The following is an 18979-nucleotide window of genomic DNA, read 5'->3' as shown; positions in this document are numbered from 1 at the left end:
TGTTAAAAGCAACAGAAGTTTTACCCACTTTGAGGACATTGTAGTCAAAAAGGAGGATAAAAATATAGTAAATAAATAAATGAATGTATTCTACTAGTATATGCTTCCTTCACTGTATTTGTCAAAGAGATTAAAGACACAAATGTGTGTGATTTTAATTGGATTGTCTTCTTGTTTTATAACTTCCTAACTGATACACACGGTACCATAAATTGGTGAATGTGGATTTTTCTTTTAAGAGGGACTGGTTTGGACCCAGTGAAGCATTTCCATCTGTGGAAAGAGTTCTACCTGATGAGCATGACTTTTTTCAATTTCCTCTGATGCTAAGGCCCCAGATGTGGCCAGCAATGCTATTCCAGGGGGGTTTCTGTCCTTTAAGAGCAGCATTTCAGAGGTATTTGAGGAGGCAAGAAAATTATTTATTTTATCAAATGAATTGCTTTATGATACTTCATGGAGAGGAATTGTTGCATCCCTGGAAATGCCCCTTTAGATCCAAGCCACTCTCTAAAACCTCTTACCTGAAACTCATGATAAATACCTAGACCGAGTTTAGACTGGCAGTTTGAAGCGGGAAGGAGTCGTTGCAAAAAAGAGCTGGAACAAACTGTTCCGGGTTTTCCCAGTCACACTGCGCGGACTGATGTGGGAGCATACCAGGAGGAGGCACGAGGGAGCGTTCACACTGTTGGCCCAGAGGCGCAGCTGTAAGCTGCGTTTTCCTTGTGGCAGACGCCTAGGTGCCATGGCAAATAGGGCAGGATCCGGCCGCTGTGGGCCATAGGCACATCCGGCCACATCACTACCCCCTCTTCAAGGCAATCACCTGCACCTTCCTGGTGCCAGAGTGAGGCTAGGAGGTCAGTAAGTGTAAACAGCTGGTGCAGATTATTACTGTGGGCTGTTCCCGGCTTTTAGCGGTTAGCGTTCACACTTCCGGGAAGCGGGATGGACACAGGATAAATGGGCTCTCCAGGATTTGCTACCACTTTCACCAGGTATCTTTTAAACCTGGGAGGCAAGCGCTACAAGACGGGTTGATTACGGTTGGGGAACGCCGGACAGATGTGCCTGTGTGAACGGCCCCTTTAATCCGCTTGTGAAACGTTCCTCACATGCGCCTATATCAGGGCAAACTGCCAGTCTGAACTCGGCCCTAGATAAACTGAAATGTAAGTGTTCATTCAACCAAAACCAAAGTGAGTAGGTACATTTCAGGGTTGAAAGTAAGCCAGTACAAAGTACAAGTGAGAAAGGTTTCAGAGCAGTTCCCTGTCTCCTGCTTTGAGCCCCCAAGAGGGACACTATCATTACATGCTTTAAGTTACTTTCCCCTCTTATTGTGGCTACATGATCTTTCCTTGTAGTTTCCCTGAATCAATGGATTAAGAGAAGACCAGGGTAATAATGAGAACAAGCAGGCAATATGTGTCTTTGTTTTCTTCAGGTCAGCTGCCTTCAGGAAGGGACTGAGAGTCTGGTTGTCTGCTGCTCTCTCCTCTGAAATAATATAATCAATATTATATAATACATGGGATAATATAATGAAATAATATAATCAATAAGACTCGAGCCAAATTGCCTGAAGAGGGGGAAAACCATCTCCCTCAGGCAGGCCCAAATCCTCCATAGTCTCTACTGTTACTGTCTAACACTAGACAGTTCAACAATTTAAAATCACAGTAGTGAATATGCAATAACATTTACTTTGCACTAATAGCAAAATCAAAGTATTAAATAAAGATATTAAATGTATCTGAAAGAATCAATTCAGAGCAGTGGTTCAGGAACCAGAGAAAACCCCATTTTGATTTTTAAAATGTTATAGACCCCTGAAAGCCACTTTTCAAGCCATGTATACCCTATGGGGGCTTCTAACCTTTCACATCTTCAGGACAGCTTATCAGCTACACTTTAAAAGCAAGTTTAAGAGGGGGGGAAATGTTTGATTTTATGGACAGCATCATCTTTTGATTATCTGAAACCTTGCAAGAGTGTGTTCTGTTACTGCCTGTTGATGGATTTTCTCTGTAGCCACCCCTGCCCTGTGGAACCTGGGAAGGCCCTGATGACTTCTGCAGTTTCATAAGGGAATCACACACACTAAATAATCCACTTTCAATCCACTTCCAATGCACTTTGCAATTGGATATTACTGTGTGAACTGTCAAAATCCAATTTGAAAGTGCATTTAAAGTGGATTGGAAGTGGATTATTTAGTGTGTGTGATTATTGTGTGTGTGTGATCGCAGCTTTGGTGGCTTTTGTAGTCTGTTGATTCTTAGGGGCACGAGTTTCTTATGGATGTTCTTTAAAAGCTTTTTTCAAACTTTCTGTAATTTATATGGTTTGAATACTGTTACCCACATTGGGGCCCAGTTGCCAGAGAGAAAGGTGGGCTTAGTTTTAACATACCTGCTTCCTATCTAGAGTATGCCCATTTCCTATAACAACAAAAATACATGTAGACCATTTTGAAGCCTCATATAGCTGAGGTTGTCTGTAACAGGAACTTATCTCACTTGGAGCATTTATTGGTCAAGCCAAATTGTTGTCTAGTTGTGCTGTTCTAACTTCATGAGAGAGTCATTAATTCACCTTTGTGGTCCCTTTTTAGGGAAAGTGTATTTTGGTGCAAGCACATACGACTTGACATATTAGAGTTCTGAGAAGAAGAAAAGATTTTTCACATCCCAGAAATTTTGGTGCAGCTGTTACTATTTTCAGGATAACTGTCTGCAAGGACAGGATTCTGCTGAGTGTACAAAAATAGTATACTCATTTATTTTGTATTAGCAGGTTATGACACAACAGTGAAGTTGCACATATTTAAACCAGAGTAAAAATATTTGCTACTGCAGTATCAAATGCAAACAGCGGTTGATAAAAGTTTTGATAATCCTGAGTCAATTCATTCCAGTGAGCAGAAAGAACACATTTTTGGTTTTGGTTTTTTTTTTTTAAATTGTAATTTATATGGCATTTACATACTAAAAACTGCATAATAAAAGGGGGTATGAATTACTGTCTTGGAAGCATCAAACTTTGCATTCAGAAAATGAATTTGAGCAGGTGAAATGAAAGACAGAAGTATAGTCTTTTTTCTGGCTGCACAAAATGGGGAAGGCAGCACAAAAGCTAAAGGAAAAAATAATTTAGAATAGAGGTGATAGAGACAGTACTTCTTTGGATACTCAGCCAGGCAGTAGATCAACAGGATTTTCCCTCTAGGGAGCTATGTCTGCTCTAAGAGTGGCTGAAGGAAGTGACACAAAAGGCCAGTTGGAAGAAGGACCATCTGCATGTCAGATTGACAGGCAGCCTTCGGGGTGTGTTGCTATCATTTCTGACTCCAGCAAAGTTCAGCGTCTCTCTTCACCACATTATAGGAAGCGGAATCTTGGGCCATTTATGAACTCCATCTGTACATTTCTGGTTTTGTAACCATGTTTTTTGAACATTTCTGTACCCAAACTGTAAAACTGTTTTCATTTCAGTTTGACCATTTTAGATTTGCATTTGTTTTTAAACGCTCTCACATCCCCCGGTTGCCTTTAATATTAAGCAATAATGAGATTCAGGGCTACTGACCATAATGAAGATTTCATATAGTTTTCCAGTATCATTCCAAACTGCCATGGAATCCTATTGTTGCTGCTAAAACCACTTAAAATTATAGAAAGTGCTTAAAGGTATTTTTGAAAGAGGCACTATTATACATAGGATTGCCAACCTCCAGGTGGTAGCTGGAGATCTAGGATTATAGCTGGTCTCTAGGCCACTTTGGATGCTGGACCCCGTCACATTATACCTCATTGAAGTCCCTCCGCTCTCCAAACCCTGCCCTTCTCAGGCTCCATTCCCAAAATATCCAGGTATTTCCCAACCTGGAACTGGCAACCCTAGTTTTACAGAAAAGCACTACCCTTATAATGATCTGCCTGGAGGGTCTTTGTCCAGTGAACACAGCAACTCATCAAAGTTTAGTAGTCCAGTTTCTTTGTCTACTTGGTCTGTATTCCCAAAAATCATGCCCATCATCATCATCATCCAACTTCAACTAATTTCAAGAAATCCATCCAAGACAAAAAGTGTATCTTCCCAAGTTGCCCTGGTCCTCAAGTCCTTTATGGGAGAAATAGTATAAATAGTATAACTAGGAAATAGTATAACTTGGAAGGACAAATTTTGCAGCCCATAGATGTGAATTACTACTGTTATAATTCTTCTACCTGAGGTGTTAATAAATAAGAGTGATTTCAAAGGTCAGCTCCAAGCAATTGCATCCATTTCAGTTTTCATATTATTGTGTCTAACTGGAACTTTTGAATGTACTTCGAATATTCTTCTTAAACTGAATTGACCTGGATAATTGGTGGGCATTGATCTGGGGGTCTATTTTGAGCACATTAGGAAGTTTCTTACTGTCTGCAGTGTCACAGTCCAGAAACAAGCTTTTCACACTTCATCTGTTGTCTCTGAGAACTAGTTCTTGGTCTGGGAAAACCAATAAAAATTAGCTTGAAATCTGGAGAGGATGCTGTCTACCTAATTATGGAGCACCTATGCATATATTTATGATATTAGCTACAAGGAATTAAGTGATGGGAGCAAATATTCTAGAGTGTATTACTGCAGCATTAAAACAAGGGCATAGTTCTGGTGTACTTAAACGTACACAGGCTGTGCAGAGTTAATTAACATGAGCAAAAGCAGGTGGACTGGACTTTGCCTCATTTAAGCCATTGCCCTAGTACAGAACTGTTTAGGAAATGCAATGAGCTGTTGCTTCTTATGAGAATGGGAAATCCAGTCCAGCTGATGAGCCAGCTTCCACATGATCTGCTGCTAGATAGGTATAGATGAAGTTGATAAAGGAACAAATACCAGGGTTGCCAGCTCCAGGTAGGGAAATACCTGACATTCTTTCAGTGTGGGGAGGGGAGGGACTTCAATGGGGTATAATGCCATAGAGTCTACATTCCAAAGTGGCCATTTTCTCCAGGTGGCATGTTATCTGTCGCCTAGAGATCAGTTGTAGTCCTAGCTCTCCAGCTATCACCTGGAGTTTGGCAACCCTAAAAATACACTCCATTATCTGCCAAAGTATAGGCACGGCTTCTGTCCCCAGAAAGTGTTCTCTGTGTTAATGAAGACTTTGTGAGCGTATTCTAGGTTTCAATACTGAAATCCTCTGAATGTCCACTACTCTTGACATACTACATTCTCTTGGGCCATATATTTAGTGAGGAGAATGAACTGAGCTTTCTTCAGCAGCCACGATGGGCTTGCTGCCCCAGCTGTATAAAGGCGGAGAAGTTTGTTTCGGGATGGTGAAGGAAAATGTCAAAGAGGATCTTTTCACTACACTTATTCTTCAGCGTCTAGGATGTAATGTATTCTCCTTTTTTTATGGAAAGGGGAGAATGCTGCCTGTAGTTATGAAACAGCTACTTAAGTGGTCATATTTGCAATACTAAATTTTGTTTGTTTGGTTTACACTTAAAAAATCAGGGTGCCAGAAGAGAGGTTGTGAATACTGTAATCAGAGCTGCCATTTGGACATGCAACTTTGCTGAAGGGGTTCTGGAACAAGAGCAATAACTTATCAGTTTTCTCAAGCATTTCACTACTGATGTGCAGGTTCTTGCTCCAGCCCTACAGGCCTCTGCTCCTTTATAGCAGCCAGCATTGGACATCTGTCACACATACTGTATGTCATAACAAATAGATCATAAAAAACCTCACAAACCTACAAATATGGGAAAGCTGAAAGCATTGTTGCCATGATGCACTAGCATTACTCCAATACTGTCAGTATTAATTCTAAACAGGGTGTCAGAAGTTAAAGTACTTGAATGTCAATGTTTGTGGAGTTTCTTTTTGCCTGCTATTCATTGGTTCTGCACAGATACATTTGATTCTATGGCATTTGTAACGCAGGCTTATATTAAGGCTGTCTAAAAATCTTCAGACTTTACCTTAGTAACCTTCCTATGCATCTTCCTCTGGCTCTGAGATAACTCTAATTCTGGGTGGAAAAGCATGAATAAAACTGGATGTTATCACATCTGCTTAGAAACATAAGAACATAAGAGATGCCAATGTTGGATCAGGCCAAAGGCCCATCCAGTCCAACACTCTGTATCACACAGTGGCCAGAAATACCAGTGCCATCAGGAGGTCCACCAGTGGGGCCAGGACATCTGAAGCCATTCCACTGTTGACCCCCCCCCCCCAACCACCAAGATGACAGAGCATCATTTGCCCCAGAGCCCCTATAGAGCTGTAATGGACCTCAAGGGTCATCTAGTCCAACCCCTTGCACAAGGCAGTAAATTAACAACTACCACTCCCCACTCCACCAGTGACCCCTGGTCTATGCCCAGAAGAAGGCAAACACCCTCCAGGATCCCTGGGTCCATCTAGACTGGAGGAAAATTCTTTCCTGACCCCAAAGTGGTGACTGGCATTACCCTGGGCATGTAAGAAAGGACCATGAGAGCTGAGAACTGACTCATCCCTTCCTTCCCTCCTTCTCATGATCTGCCTAAATTCACAGTATCAGCATTGCTGTCAGATTGGCCATCTAGTCTGCTTAAAAACCTCTAAAGAAGAACCCACCACCTCCCAAGGAAGCCTGTTCCACTGAGGAACTGCTCTAACTGTCAGGATGTTCTTCCTGATATTTAGCTGAAAACTTTTTTGGTTTAATTCCAATCCATTGGTTCTGTTCCGAGCTTCTAGGGGCAACAGAAAACTACTCTCTCCATCCTTTATATGACAGCACTTCAAATACTTGAAGATAGCTGTCATATCACCCCTCAGTCACCTCCTCAGTTGTCTCCAGGCTAAACATACCCAGCTCCTTCAGCCTTTCCTTATAGGACTTGTTCTCCAGACCCCTCACCAACTTTGTTGCCCGCCTCTGGATACATTCCAATTTGTCAACATGCTTCTTAAACAACGGTGCTCCAAACTGAACACAGTACTCCAAGTGAAGTCTAACCAGAGCAGAGCAAAGTGATATCATAACTTTACATGATCTGCACATTATACTTCTGTTAATGCAGCCCGAAATCACATTTGCATTTTTAGCTACTGCATCACACTGCTGATGTGTGTTCAGTGTATGGTCTACTAACACCCCTAGATCCTTTTCGTATGTACTACTGCCTAGACAAGTCTCCCCCACCTTCTTTTTACCTAAATGCAAACTTTACATTTCTCTCTGTTGAAATTCATTTTGCCTCAATAACTAACATCAGTCCCACTCTCTAAATTTTAGAAAACAATTATGGATCTCAGAGCCCAGTCTTCAGATTGTGCAAGATGCTGATAGCTCTTAGTTTTCTTTATTGGTGTCTTTCTCCATCAGAAAGAGGCCAGCACCCTGGAAAAGTAGGAAATAACTTCCACTGAAACTTCAGGATTCCTATTGATGACTCCCCTCCCTCCCAAAGAAGAGGCTTTCATGCAAGGACAAGGTTTTCCCCCCTGTCTGTAAGGAAGCATCATTTTACTTTCACTCATCAGAAACTGATGAGACATGTGATCAAGATACAGTTTGAGCTTAGAAAAGAAGAAAAATTACCTAGTGCAAAACAGCAGCTCTTTCCTCTTTTTTTGACCACAGCCTAAGTGAAATGTATTTATTTATTTACTTATTCAATTTGTATCCCGCCTTGCCACAGAACTGTCTCAAGGTGGATAACAACAGTAAACACTAAAACAATAAATACATTAAAATACAATAGAGTATAAAATATAGTACTATAAATACAGTACTAATGATGATGATGGCGGCATACAATGTACAAACAGCAGCAATAATCAAATGATGTTTCATGCGGGCCGAGATGTATCCAGGCGGCGAATTCATCAGTGGCGCATTTGCCAGTGACCCACTCATCAGTGGCGGCTCCTAATCGAAAGCCTGGTAGAAGAGCTCTGTTTAACAAATTAAGCTGGATATGTGCAGGCAAGGCACAAAGCAGCACCTCTTACAATGAGCGGCTATATATTGGTCCCCCTGTCCTGCTTAGACTAAGGGATATTGAGTTAAGGAAGTGAAAGCTGTAACTTAGGGTTGCCAGGTCCTACTTTATCACCAGCAGGGGGATTTGGGGGATGTTTTGCCCTCGAACCAGAGTGTCCCCCATGACATTGCTGTCGTTAATGCACTTTGCGCTTACCAATAATAACTTCTCAAGACAGACAGGTCTCCTTCAATGAAGCAGGTTTTTTTATTTGGATACAGCCTGCAGGCAGGGTGCGTCTCGCTGCCCAGGGAGCATTGAGGACACACACTGAATTGGGTTCTGTGCCAGATATTTCTCCTGTCCCGGAGTGGTATGGAAAATAAGAAATGCCCTCTCCGCCTCCCAGAACTGAGAGTCAGGAGTTACAACTTCCAATCACCAACCGCCTAATCACTTCTGCTTTTTGTTAGACAAGCCCACTACTTTCCCCAAAAGGGCATAATTCCTTTATGCCAAACATGGTATTAACTTTCCCTACTCTTTCCTAAACTTTCTTCATAACCCACAACGGCCCACCACAAGTATCTTGAGACAGGTCTTCTCGTAAATCGGGATGGTCGTCTCGTAAAGAATGGACTGGTCTTCTCGTAAAGCATGGACCTTTAGACCACAAGATGTCCTATTTCAACAGGCCTGTCTTGGGCCATCATCTCTTCAACAGACTTGTTATCAGAGTCAAATGTCAAGTTCCTCATTTTAGGCTGGTAATATATAAAAATATGCAAGATTAAACATAATAATTCCTTTGCAAAGCTTCTTCCTATGTTATGTTTCAAATATATAGAGAGAGAGAGAGAGAGAGAGAGAGAGAGAGAGAGAGAGAGAGAGATAGCACAAGAATTCCATTGCATGGTTTTAATCTATGATTATTCAATGATTAATTACTTCCCTTGGATAACTAGGTAACTTTTTCTCACTACTCAGATTGCAGCATTTTCAAGGCTGCTACATTGACAATTGACAGTTGTCTTGGCCATACTTCGCAAGGCTCTTCCGTTTCTACTGAGTGGAGATGTTTGTGCAAGCTGGTTGTTGCTAGTGTCTGACTTCCCCATTTCTACCTCCTCTTTAGCTCAGCTTTTTTAAAATTAAGCCTTGAATATTGATTTCAAACAAAATATTTCTATAGCAATTTTTAAAGCTAGGTTTTTAAGATCAGAAGCCCCTTATATCAATGCATTTCTCACATTGCCAACGTGATGATGTCACTTCTGGGTGATGTCATCACATCAAGGACATCATGCATGGACATGGCTGTTTGGGGGCAGTGTTTCCCATTCCGGCCAGCTGACTGGCAGCAGGCAGAAGTCCCGAAAACTGGGGAACCCCCGCCCAGACCTGGGGACTGGCAACCCTACTATAACTTCACCTTTCACTGAGATCCAGTTTTCTGTAGCCTCTCTGCTGCTCCTTCAGATGAATGATTCCTTTCAGTTATTTCCTTCACGAAAGTCCCTGGTAACACTGGACTGGGAAGATGAAAAGACTCTTTGGTCTTTCAAGGGGAGCTAATGAGGCTGGGAAACTAGTTATGTCTCAAGGGGAAGAGCCTGACTATCAGCCTCAGTTTGGTCTCTTCTCCCATAACATTTTGACACATGCCTGAATAAGAACCTTCCCACCTTGAATCGTCTGTGTGACTGAACAACAACACCTTGAATCTAGCTCCTTTAAAAGAGGATACACAGGAACCTCTGTCCTCATGTCTAAAGGGCTGAAGCTTTTTGAAAATCTTTTCACCGCATGCAATACTTTTTCCACATTGGTTTTATAACAATAAAATCAGAACTTTTCCAGGTTAATGGAGAAACTGGAGGAGCAGAAGGGAAAGTCTGAAGCATAGTTAAAGAGGAGAGAAAATGGGAGGGGGGGTCTCCAGAAGGAAAAGACAAGAGCAGCGAAGTTTACAGTGAGAAGTTATAGAAGCCTGAATGTTGGAACCTCCCATGATATGACAGGTCACATTTTGAGAAGCCTCATAAATGAAAGAAGTTATTTAAAATGGGTATCACATCCCTATCTCCATATAGGCCAGTCAAAGTGGCTAAATCTTTTCTGAATGCAACTCCTTCTTCTCAAGAAATTCTGTTTCTAGCAACTTCTGACAGTACTCGGGGAGTATTGAATATATTTCATTAAGCTCAAACGTCAACTAAAATTGTCATGTTAATTTTATAGTCTTCCAAAAGATCTTATAAACATGTTCTTCAGAAAGAACTTCATAAGTTAAGCTTTAAGATTCCACACTGGATGCTGTCCAACTAGAAGCTAGATCTGTGGAATCCAGTGTTGTATCGAGGAGAAATTTTGGCTTGGGTTTAGGAGACAACATTTTTACAAAATCTGTTTCTTCCTTCTATTGATCAGTCTGTCTTCAAAGGTCAATCCAAAGAAATAAAGCAAGCCACTAAAATCCAGACTTTTTATCACTTGGGCTATTTTATTTCCCAAGATCCCCATTCTGTTTTATGCATTTGGAGCAACAATCAAGTCCAAAGAACTAGACTAGTCTCCTTGAAAGTTTCCATCCAGTACCCATCGGGGAGGGCGGGGTATAAATGTGAAAAATAAATAAATACATAAATAAACAGGACTGCCCTCAATGCCCTTTGAGAGGGAAGTCAGTTTATGTTATGTAATACTGATAGGCTATATCTGCACTTCTGCTGTGATGGCAGGACTTTCCAGCACCATATCTTCTGTTCACCTTAGCCTCAGAACTGTGGGGTCTTCATCACCATGATATTAGTTCTCTTGGATAGTTATCTTGGAAGCAGTTGACTATCTTAGCACACATCTAATTGAGCTAAGGACAGTGCATCCAAGAGCTAAGACCTCTTTAGGGACAGAAAGGAAGAAGAACAAGCACCTCAGAACACATTTATAACTCTGTTGTGTTCCATTCTGAAGGTTATCTCAAAGTCTGTTTGAAGAACATGCTATAAGAATTTGCCAGACATTTCCAGGACTTGCCTTCATATCCTGGATCCCCCCCCCCCCAGCATATTATGTTACTTAGGAACATCTCCTGTGTAATCACACATAAAGATCATGTCTCGGATTACTAATATTTACAGAAAGGAAAATGTCACCCGATTTTTGCTTCACTATTGGCAGAGCCCAAGATCAGTGTCTGGAGGTGGTTCCAAGTTTTGATGCAAAGAGAAGAATTGCCCTAGCCATGCAATGCATAAACATTGTTAAGGACATTCTAATTTACCATTGTCTCAGAATAACAGATCAAAAGAACAATTGGGGAAACTGAGAGTTCCAAATGTAAGGATGTTTGACTATATAGCAGCAGAACTCTACTATGTTATACCAAAATTAGCTTTGGGAGGAAGGTTTGAAGAAGCAAGGGACCATAATTTAAATATAAGCCTGTGAAAGCCTTGCAGTCATTTGATTTCCTAGCACTCATTCATTTTCAGTCTTAATAAATGATCTATTAAAATGCAGTTCTAGAAGCAACCCTTGTGATTTTCTGTTTTCATTAGAGTAGCATTTATAAAATTGTTGCTAAAAAGCATTCATTTTCAGCATACCAATGAGTTTGTCGTACAAACATGCATGAGAGAATGGAGGACCAGAATTTCCTTTTAATTATACTGAATATGGCTAGTGTCTTCTCTGATATTTGGTAGTGAGTTCTTATATAGCAGATGTCTGTGACAGAAGGTAAGCTGCCATAAGGCAGATATCAACTTGATATGGTCACCTCATACAGGACAGGACGGAACTCTAGTGTTTAATAGACCCACCTCTTGTAGATCTGTTAGGAAGTTTGTCATTTTAGCCTATTTAAAATGTCCAGAATGCTGTTAAAACTTCTAGACCACCAGGTATGCCTTCATTTCTATCCTTGCCATTTTGCTCTTTCTTGCCAGTTTTCTATTTTTAAAGAAAAATTACATCTGTTTTTCCACGCGAGTGCCTTGATAACTTTTTCTAAATATTATAAATTGTATTCATTTAAGAAGAAGAAGAAGAAGAGAAGAGATTGGATTTATACCCCGCCCTTCACTTGGAGTCTCAGAGCGGCTTACAAACTCCTTTCCCTTCCCCTCCCCACAACAGGCACCCTATGAGGTGGGTGGGGCTGAGAGAACTCTGACACAAACTGCTCTTTTTCAAGGACAGCTGTGCCAGAGCTTGTGACTGACCCAAGGTCACATCAGCAGGTGCAAGTGGAGGAGTGGGGAATCAAACCCGGTTCTCCCAGATTAGAGTCCGCACACTTAACCACTACACCATGATATTAGTTCTCTTGGATAGTTATCTTGGAAGCAGTTGACTATCTTAGCACACATCTAATTGAGCTAAGGACAGTGCATCCAAGAGCTAAGACCTCTTTAGGGACAGAAAGGAAGAAGAACAAGCACCTCAGAACACATTTATAACTCTGTTGTGTTCCATTCTGAAGGTTATCTCAAAGTCTGTTTGAAGAACATGCTATAAGAATTTGCCAGACATTTCCAGGACTTACACATTCAGTTTATATTTAACAAATGAAATTGCTGGGGACAAAAAAATGCAGCTGTCTTGTGATATGTTCATGTGCACCTTCAATTTCCAAAATATAACTTGTTTCAGGAGCTCTTTACATAGTACTACCTGTTATGCCCTTTCTGAGGTCCTCTGTGCACAAAGGCTACTCACATCTGATTAAGTAGAAAGTAGAAGGGGACATCTTTGTACATGCGTTCTTCTGCATGCACAAAACTGCTTAGTTATGGAAATGAAAGGGAAAACCTATGCATGTGATAGATGCAGGTGCACACTGGTATGCACTTTGGATCAAAGCCAGAATGGAGATTTTAAATGAACATTTTGCAAAATCTTGACTGAAACCCCATTTATTGAGAACATAGTCTTGATATGGATGCTGTGATCAGGTGGCTAAAGGAAAACAAGCTAAAACTTAATCCAGACAGGATGGAATGATGCTAGTTGGTACCCTGTTTCCCTGAAAATAAGACCTACCCAAAAAATAAGCCCTAGCAGGATTTCTATGCATTTGTGGTATAAGCCCTAGTGTGTCTTCTTGAGAAAAAACAAATATAAGACAGTGTCTTATTTTCGGGGAAACACGGTAGTTGATGGAAGGGACTGTTTGTCAAATACAGACAGGCCTTCTTTTGTGTTGGCAGACTCTGTCAAGAACCTGGGAGTATTCTTGCACTCTGATGAATGGGAAAGCAGGTTGCTAGAAGTAGTTTTCTTTTTAAATTGTCCCCTCCTGGATTCAGCCAATCTAGTTATGCTGATCCATTTTACTGTAGCCTGGAGAGTAGTTCATTGCAATGTGCTCTACATGGGGCTGCCCATGAAGCCAGCTTGGAAACTCTGCTAGGTAAATACCCATTTGCTAACTGGATCTAGTAATCTTATACTGTAATCCTAAAAAGAGTTATAGCTTTCAATGTCTGTTGAAGTCAGTGGGCTTAGAATGTTATGACTCTGCTAGGATAGCACTGTAAGTCGTATTACACTGATATTAGATCAAATTCCTGTATAAGCCCATGCAGCTTCGCTCTTTTCAGTGTGGCAGAAAAACCGTGATAGATCAATTTGGATTTGGAATCTGGAGAAAGAGAATCTTTATCAAAGCTAACAGCTGTTAGGAGCCGAGCACTGTCACTCAAAGAACATTAGCGAGGGCTCCTGAAAACAGTGACATTTCATTTTATACCCTAGTACAAACAACAGATACTTCCTCTTTTTGGTTACACTATGTGACACTTAGAGCATCACGGTTTTGCAGAGGTTAGTAAAATGGCACTTCTTTGTTTCAGCAAGATAACACAGCTTTACAGCTAGCAACCTTTGTGTGACCTCCTTTGTGATTTCACAGGAACTATGCATTTTGCTTTATAACACTGGAACATCTCTTTCTGTCTACTTACAAATTATTCCTCCTTGACTAAAATGTTCAAACAGCCTCACCAAAGTTTTAACCAGGTCTACACCTGTGACCTAGCCAGTCCATTTTATTTCCACACCAGCCACATCTACTTTCTGTCTCTTCTTTGAGGGGACACGAGTTGTCATAGCCCATGCACTTGGACTCCTTCTGTGACAGCTCCAGTTCTTTGGAATGGACTGTGCTGTGTGGCAAACCAGCAGCATCATTGCTTTCCTGGGAGAATATATGTTGTGTATGTAATGGAATGGAATGAAATGAATGTACTGACCTTGAAATCTGAAAGGTATTGTAAACCGACCTATCAGAACAAAAGGAGTTCTGGAGGGAAGAGAAATGATTGGTCTTTATGTACAGTTTCTGATTGGACCTTAACTGACATGTGGGCATGGCTTGCCAAGCCCGGACTGTTTAAAAAGGAGCCTGTTGCTCCATTGATTTGTCTCGTTCTGTCCTTCTGACTACGTGTTCAATAAAGCTGTTATCACTGTTCACCTGCTGCCTGAGTCTCGTATCTAACAATATGTAAAACAGAATTATTTTGTAGGCTCTTTCTGTGATTTTATTTTGTCTCTGATGCTCGTTTTTTAGGATTCCTTTTTAGGACTATATTGTGTCATTGTCTAGAAATCACTTTGTGCTATAAGAGAAAAGCAGTATACAAATGCCCCAAGCAAAAAATAAAAAATAAAAAAATGAATGATCCTGAGTAAAATGGATAATCATCATCATCGGCAAATGGAGAGGCTACGTGGAGCCATTTGGCAGAGCCTCATTGCAAAGGCCTTAAACAGGACCCTGTGAGCAAAACATGCCTGGAACTCTATTTCACCTTTGTGTGTGTGTATATAAAATGTGCTGAAGGTAAATATTTCCAAAGGCTGCACACAAGGCTGGATTTAGACATGGTGAGACTCTGAACTATGTCTGTAAGCTCCATAGCGTTGCCAGAAATGGTTATACAGTAATTTGATACTTTTTAAATATTTTAAGATCCTTCATAATTGTAGGCCCTAAATTGTAGCTTATTTAGCTTGTTCATAAATTCATCTCTGGCTGCCCGACAACATAGAGACTTGGTAAACCATCTTTCAGTGACCTCAGCAACAAGTACAGACTGAAAACATTATAGGTTTTTGATGACATGCAGAAAAACACATGAAGCTCCCTTATACTGAATCAGACCACTATTCTATCAAGGTCAGTCTTGTCTACTCTGAACAGTGGCTCCCCAGGGTGTCACATTGCCTGCTAGCTAGGCCTTTTAACTGGAGATACCAGATATTAAACCTTGGACCTTCTGCATACAATGCAGATCCACATCCCTTCTCCAAGCTGGTTACTGAACACTAAGTGCAGAGCTTGTGCTTTACCAGCTTTCATTGAATAGCAACAGTTATTCCCAATCCCAAGTATTTTAAGGGAATACCAAATCTTAGTAGCAGTTCATAGAGAATATTTACATTCAGAGATTATGCACAAACTTCTTCTTTCCAGAAAAAAATATTTCAAAGGCATTTTTAAAAAGTGTAATACAAACTTCTCTTTTTATTGTGGTAAAATTTCCCCATAAATGTGTTTTCTCAGAAACACTGCTAAATTTCAGTATCAGTGGTATAATGGGGAACTACTTAAAACATAACTATGAGGAGCCTAACATATTCCATTCAGCATCTTAAGTGTGCATGTATAATACAACTTTATTTCTTTACGCCTTTTAGGTCTAACTGTGCTGAAAATATCCGGAAGCATATCCTACACACAGGCAAACATGAAGGGGTGAAGATGTATAACTGCCCCAAGTGTGAATATGGTACCAATATCCCAGTGGAATTCCGCAATCACCTGAAAGAGCTGCATCCCGATATTGAAAACCCTGACCTAGCTTACCTGCATGCTGGTAAGAATGTTTGCTGTTGTAAGATGCTTCATCTTTCCAAAACAGAGGTGCTTAAAAATGGTTGTTGTAAGAAAACACTTTTTAGCATAGCATGCTTGAATCTGGCCAAGAAAGAGGAAAATTTTGATATGGATTCCAGTCTACTTTAGTGTTCCGTTAGTAACATGTTAAACAGAGGCAGTCCATTGGCAGCCTGGATGGCCTAGTTTAGCCTGAGGTTGTCAGAGCTTGGAAACTAAGTATGGCTGGGAAGTCTGGGTTGCTACATGAAGGAAGACAATGACAAACTTGCCTGGAACACCCTCTGGATGGGGTTGCCATTAATTGGTAGCAACTTGCCAGCACATTCTTCTTACATTATATAAACTGAATTATATATGGTAATTTTAATTTTAGAGGCTTGGGTATTGTTGAAGAAAGGGTATTCACATTTTGTTAGTGTGTGTGTAATAAATGTACTCACATTAATTGCACATGTATGCAAGTCTCAGTTTGAGGCACAATTTGCCTCCAGTACCTGTTCCCAGAGCTAGGTGTAAGCTTTGTAGCATAGTACATAACAGTGAGAGAGAGAGAGAACACACATCTGGGCATTTGAAGGATCCCTCCTCTCATTCTCATGGGATGATCACTGATCAGTAGTCCCGGTGCAGCTAGAATTAAGGGTCAGAATTTCCAGTTTATAGAATGTGGCTTGCTGGCAGACTGCTCTACATAAAAGATGTTATCTGTGCTTTTGTATACAGAGAACAGCCATAACTATCATAGAAAGTGCTTAGCCTACAATAACTAACATTCTTCTAAATAATTTGTATTTCATCACACAAGTCATCCAACATTTTTTAAAAAATATTTAATAGGACTCTGTCCTACAGCATATATTTTCCCCAAATAGTTTCCCATCTAATTGTATAGTAAAATTTGTCTACAAAATGCATAATGCTACAGACATTATGGTGACATTCCAGCTGTGTTATTGACATTTGGAATATAAAATTTGAGGGAAGGTAGTTCAGTTAATTATCAATTACTAAGTGAGGCCTCTATCCTTTCTGTTTTACTTTGGCACCCATATCTTTGTTTCAACTCTGTGTAACTAATTGTTTCCAGAAAACTCTGATAAATTTTAGGAAAACATTTTTACTAACTTGACTCTTTTAAGGTTGCAACTCATTTTTGCCCCACATAAATTTCTTTTCCAGTATCCACAACCTGCATGAATCAAGGCTGTAAAGGCAAACATATCCATATGATTACATCATCAAAATGGGGCAAACTGTGATCCTATCAGTTGTTAACAGTTGCAATATTCATGAACAGAATCCTGAAAGTTCAAGTAGTTAAACCCAAATAAACCTGTGATCTTTATCCTTCTTGACAGATACATTCATCAAATTATTAATGGTGGTGGGAAATGATTGCTAAAAGTTATAGTGTGATCTATTATGTGATCTTTATCAAAGTATGACTGTGTTACCAAGTGGAAGCTGTATTCTTTGAATGTCAAGTGAAGACACAAAATTTCATAACCTAAACCATTTCTATTTAGCTCTTTCAGAACTTTGCTTATTTAAGAAATAATCAGTTTCCCTGGCCTTATTTCCTGTCATACATCCATTGGTTTTATCACTAAAAATTGTCCATAGTTGCATTGAAGACTGAGGTAGAATTGTGCCCGATGCGAATAAGAGACTGAGAAATATGTAGATTTTCACTGATCAGATTAATTTCATCTTTTTCAAGTTCTCTGTATCTGGAGAATGTAAAATCATATTTTGCTTATTAATGGACCAGATAGAACTTTCCATTAGCTAAATGGCATGATATATTTTATAAACTTGCTGAAAGCTGCTAAAGAATAGGCATAAGATCGCATTCTTGCTCAAATTTCAGTTTGCTGCAATTGAAATTTCGCTGTCAGTTCTCTATTCTTATGCTGAACTCCGCACATTTGTACACTTAATTAATTAAATTTTTAAAGAAGTCCTAAAAAAAAAAAGTTAAAAGCTTATAATTGTTAGAACAAATACTGAAAAAGGCTACTGGCTAGTACAGGAGCCCAATATACCTTGGGTACCAAGCAAGGTAAAATAGTTGTGGGGTTTTTTGTTTGTTTGTTTTTGACAACTGGTGTACTTTATAAAGAAAAAGGTAAGCAGCAGATCTGCTTCAAACAGGTTCACTCTAGTAATAGCTATTAGTGTCAGTCTTTCAATTGCTTGTCATATTGATTGGCAGAGAATCCTTTTCCTCTCTGGTGCAGAATAGTAATTTTAGCATGTGCTTGAAATGAAAACTTTACATAATTTTTCCCCCCTGTTTCTAAAGAAGGATGCTAGGTTTCATGGCACCGATACTGATGTATTTCACAGAAACTTTAAACTTTGCATAGCTCATTGTTTTCAGCTGCACATAAGTTTGTACATGTTACCTGTTCTGCCCATAAGCTTGTATGATTGTTACCTGTTCTGCAAGGTCCACGACCACCCAGCAATAACCTCCCTCAGGGAACTGTCAACCCTGGAGATGGAAAATATGGAAGAATGGTGGAAAGTACCCAATGTAATTTTTTGCATGGCTATATTGTCATTTGTGTTAAGTAACAGCACTGAAAAGAGCCTCTGTCCTAGCTGATAACATTATCCAGATGAGCCTGCCTTTTCACAGAGGTGCTGCAGAGTGGGATATGAAGGGGGCTGAAAATAGCAGGCTAGTAATTGCAGCTTGGATATTCAGTCTTGCATGTGTGTTTGGTATGTCATGGAAAGTTTGGTCAAAAATACCAATATCACCTATCATTACAATGGAGATTTCCATATAATAGTGATAATATAATATAATATATAATTATCATATAATAATGATAGATATGTGACCTTGTTGAACTCCACATAGAGACGGACTTCCGGTCTTTGGCGCTTTGAACGATGGCGGCGTCTCTGGGTTCCTCCGAGAGATGTGTGCCATGAATCAGGGATTAGGAGGGAGTGTGATGGTGCACGCTCCCCCAAGAAGCCCATAAGCAGTGGGCTTCTAGCCAGGGGGCTTTGGAGAGCCCTACCTCTGGCCGGTAGCCGGTACAGGGGGGCTACTCTCTGCCCTGAAGGTCCT

The 18979-nt window shown here is 40.3% G+C and overlaps 1 protein-coding gene across 1 annotated transcript in view; it reads left to right on the top strand.

Moving 5' to 3' along the window:
• The window catches only part of ZNF407 (zinc finger protein 407), a 510615-nt gene that overhangs the window by 364870 nt on the left and 126766 nt on the right, over positions 1 to 18979 (top strand). The window contains exon 8 of the mRNA XM_015416731.1: positions 15690 to 15868. Coding sequence (XP_015272217.1) covers positions 15690 to 15868 — 179 coding nt within the window. The remainder of the gene's footprint in view (positions 1 to 15689; positions 15869 to 18979) is intronic.

This window comes from Gekko japonicus, unplaced genomic scaffold, assembly GCF_001447785.1.
Source record: "Gekko japonicus isolate JY-2015 unplaced genomic scaffold, Gekko_japonicus_V1.1 scaffold39, whole genome shotgun sequence".
Classification (NCBI taxonomy): Eukaryota; Metazoa; Chordata; class Lepidosauria; order Squamata; family Gekkonidae; genus Gekko; species Gekko japonicus.
The sequence above is the reverse complement of the archived record's forward strand: the minus strand, read 5'-3'. Positions and strand labels throughout refer to the sequence as shown.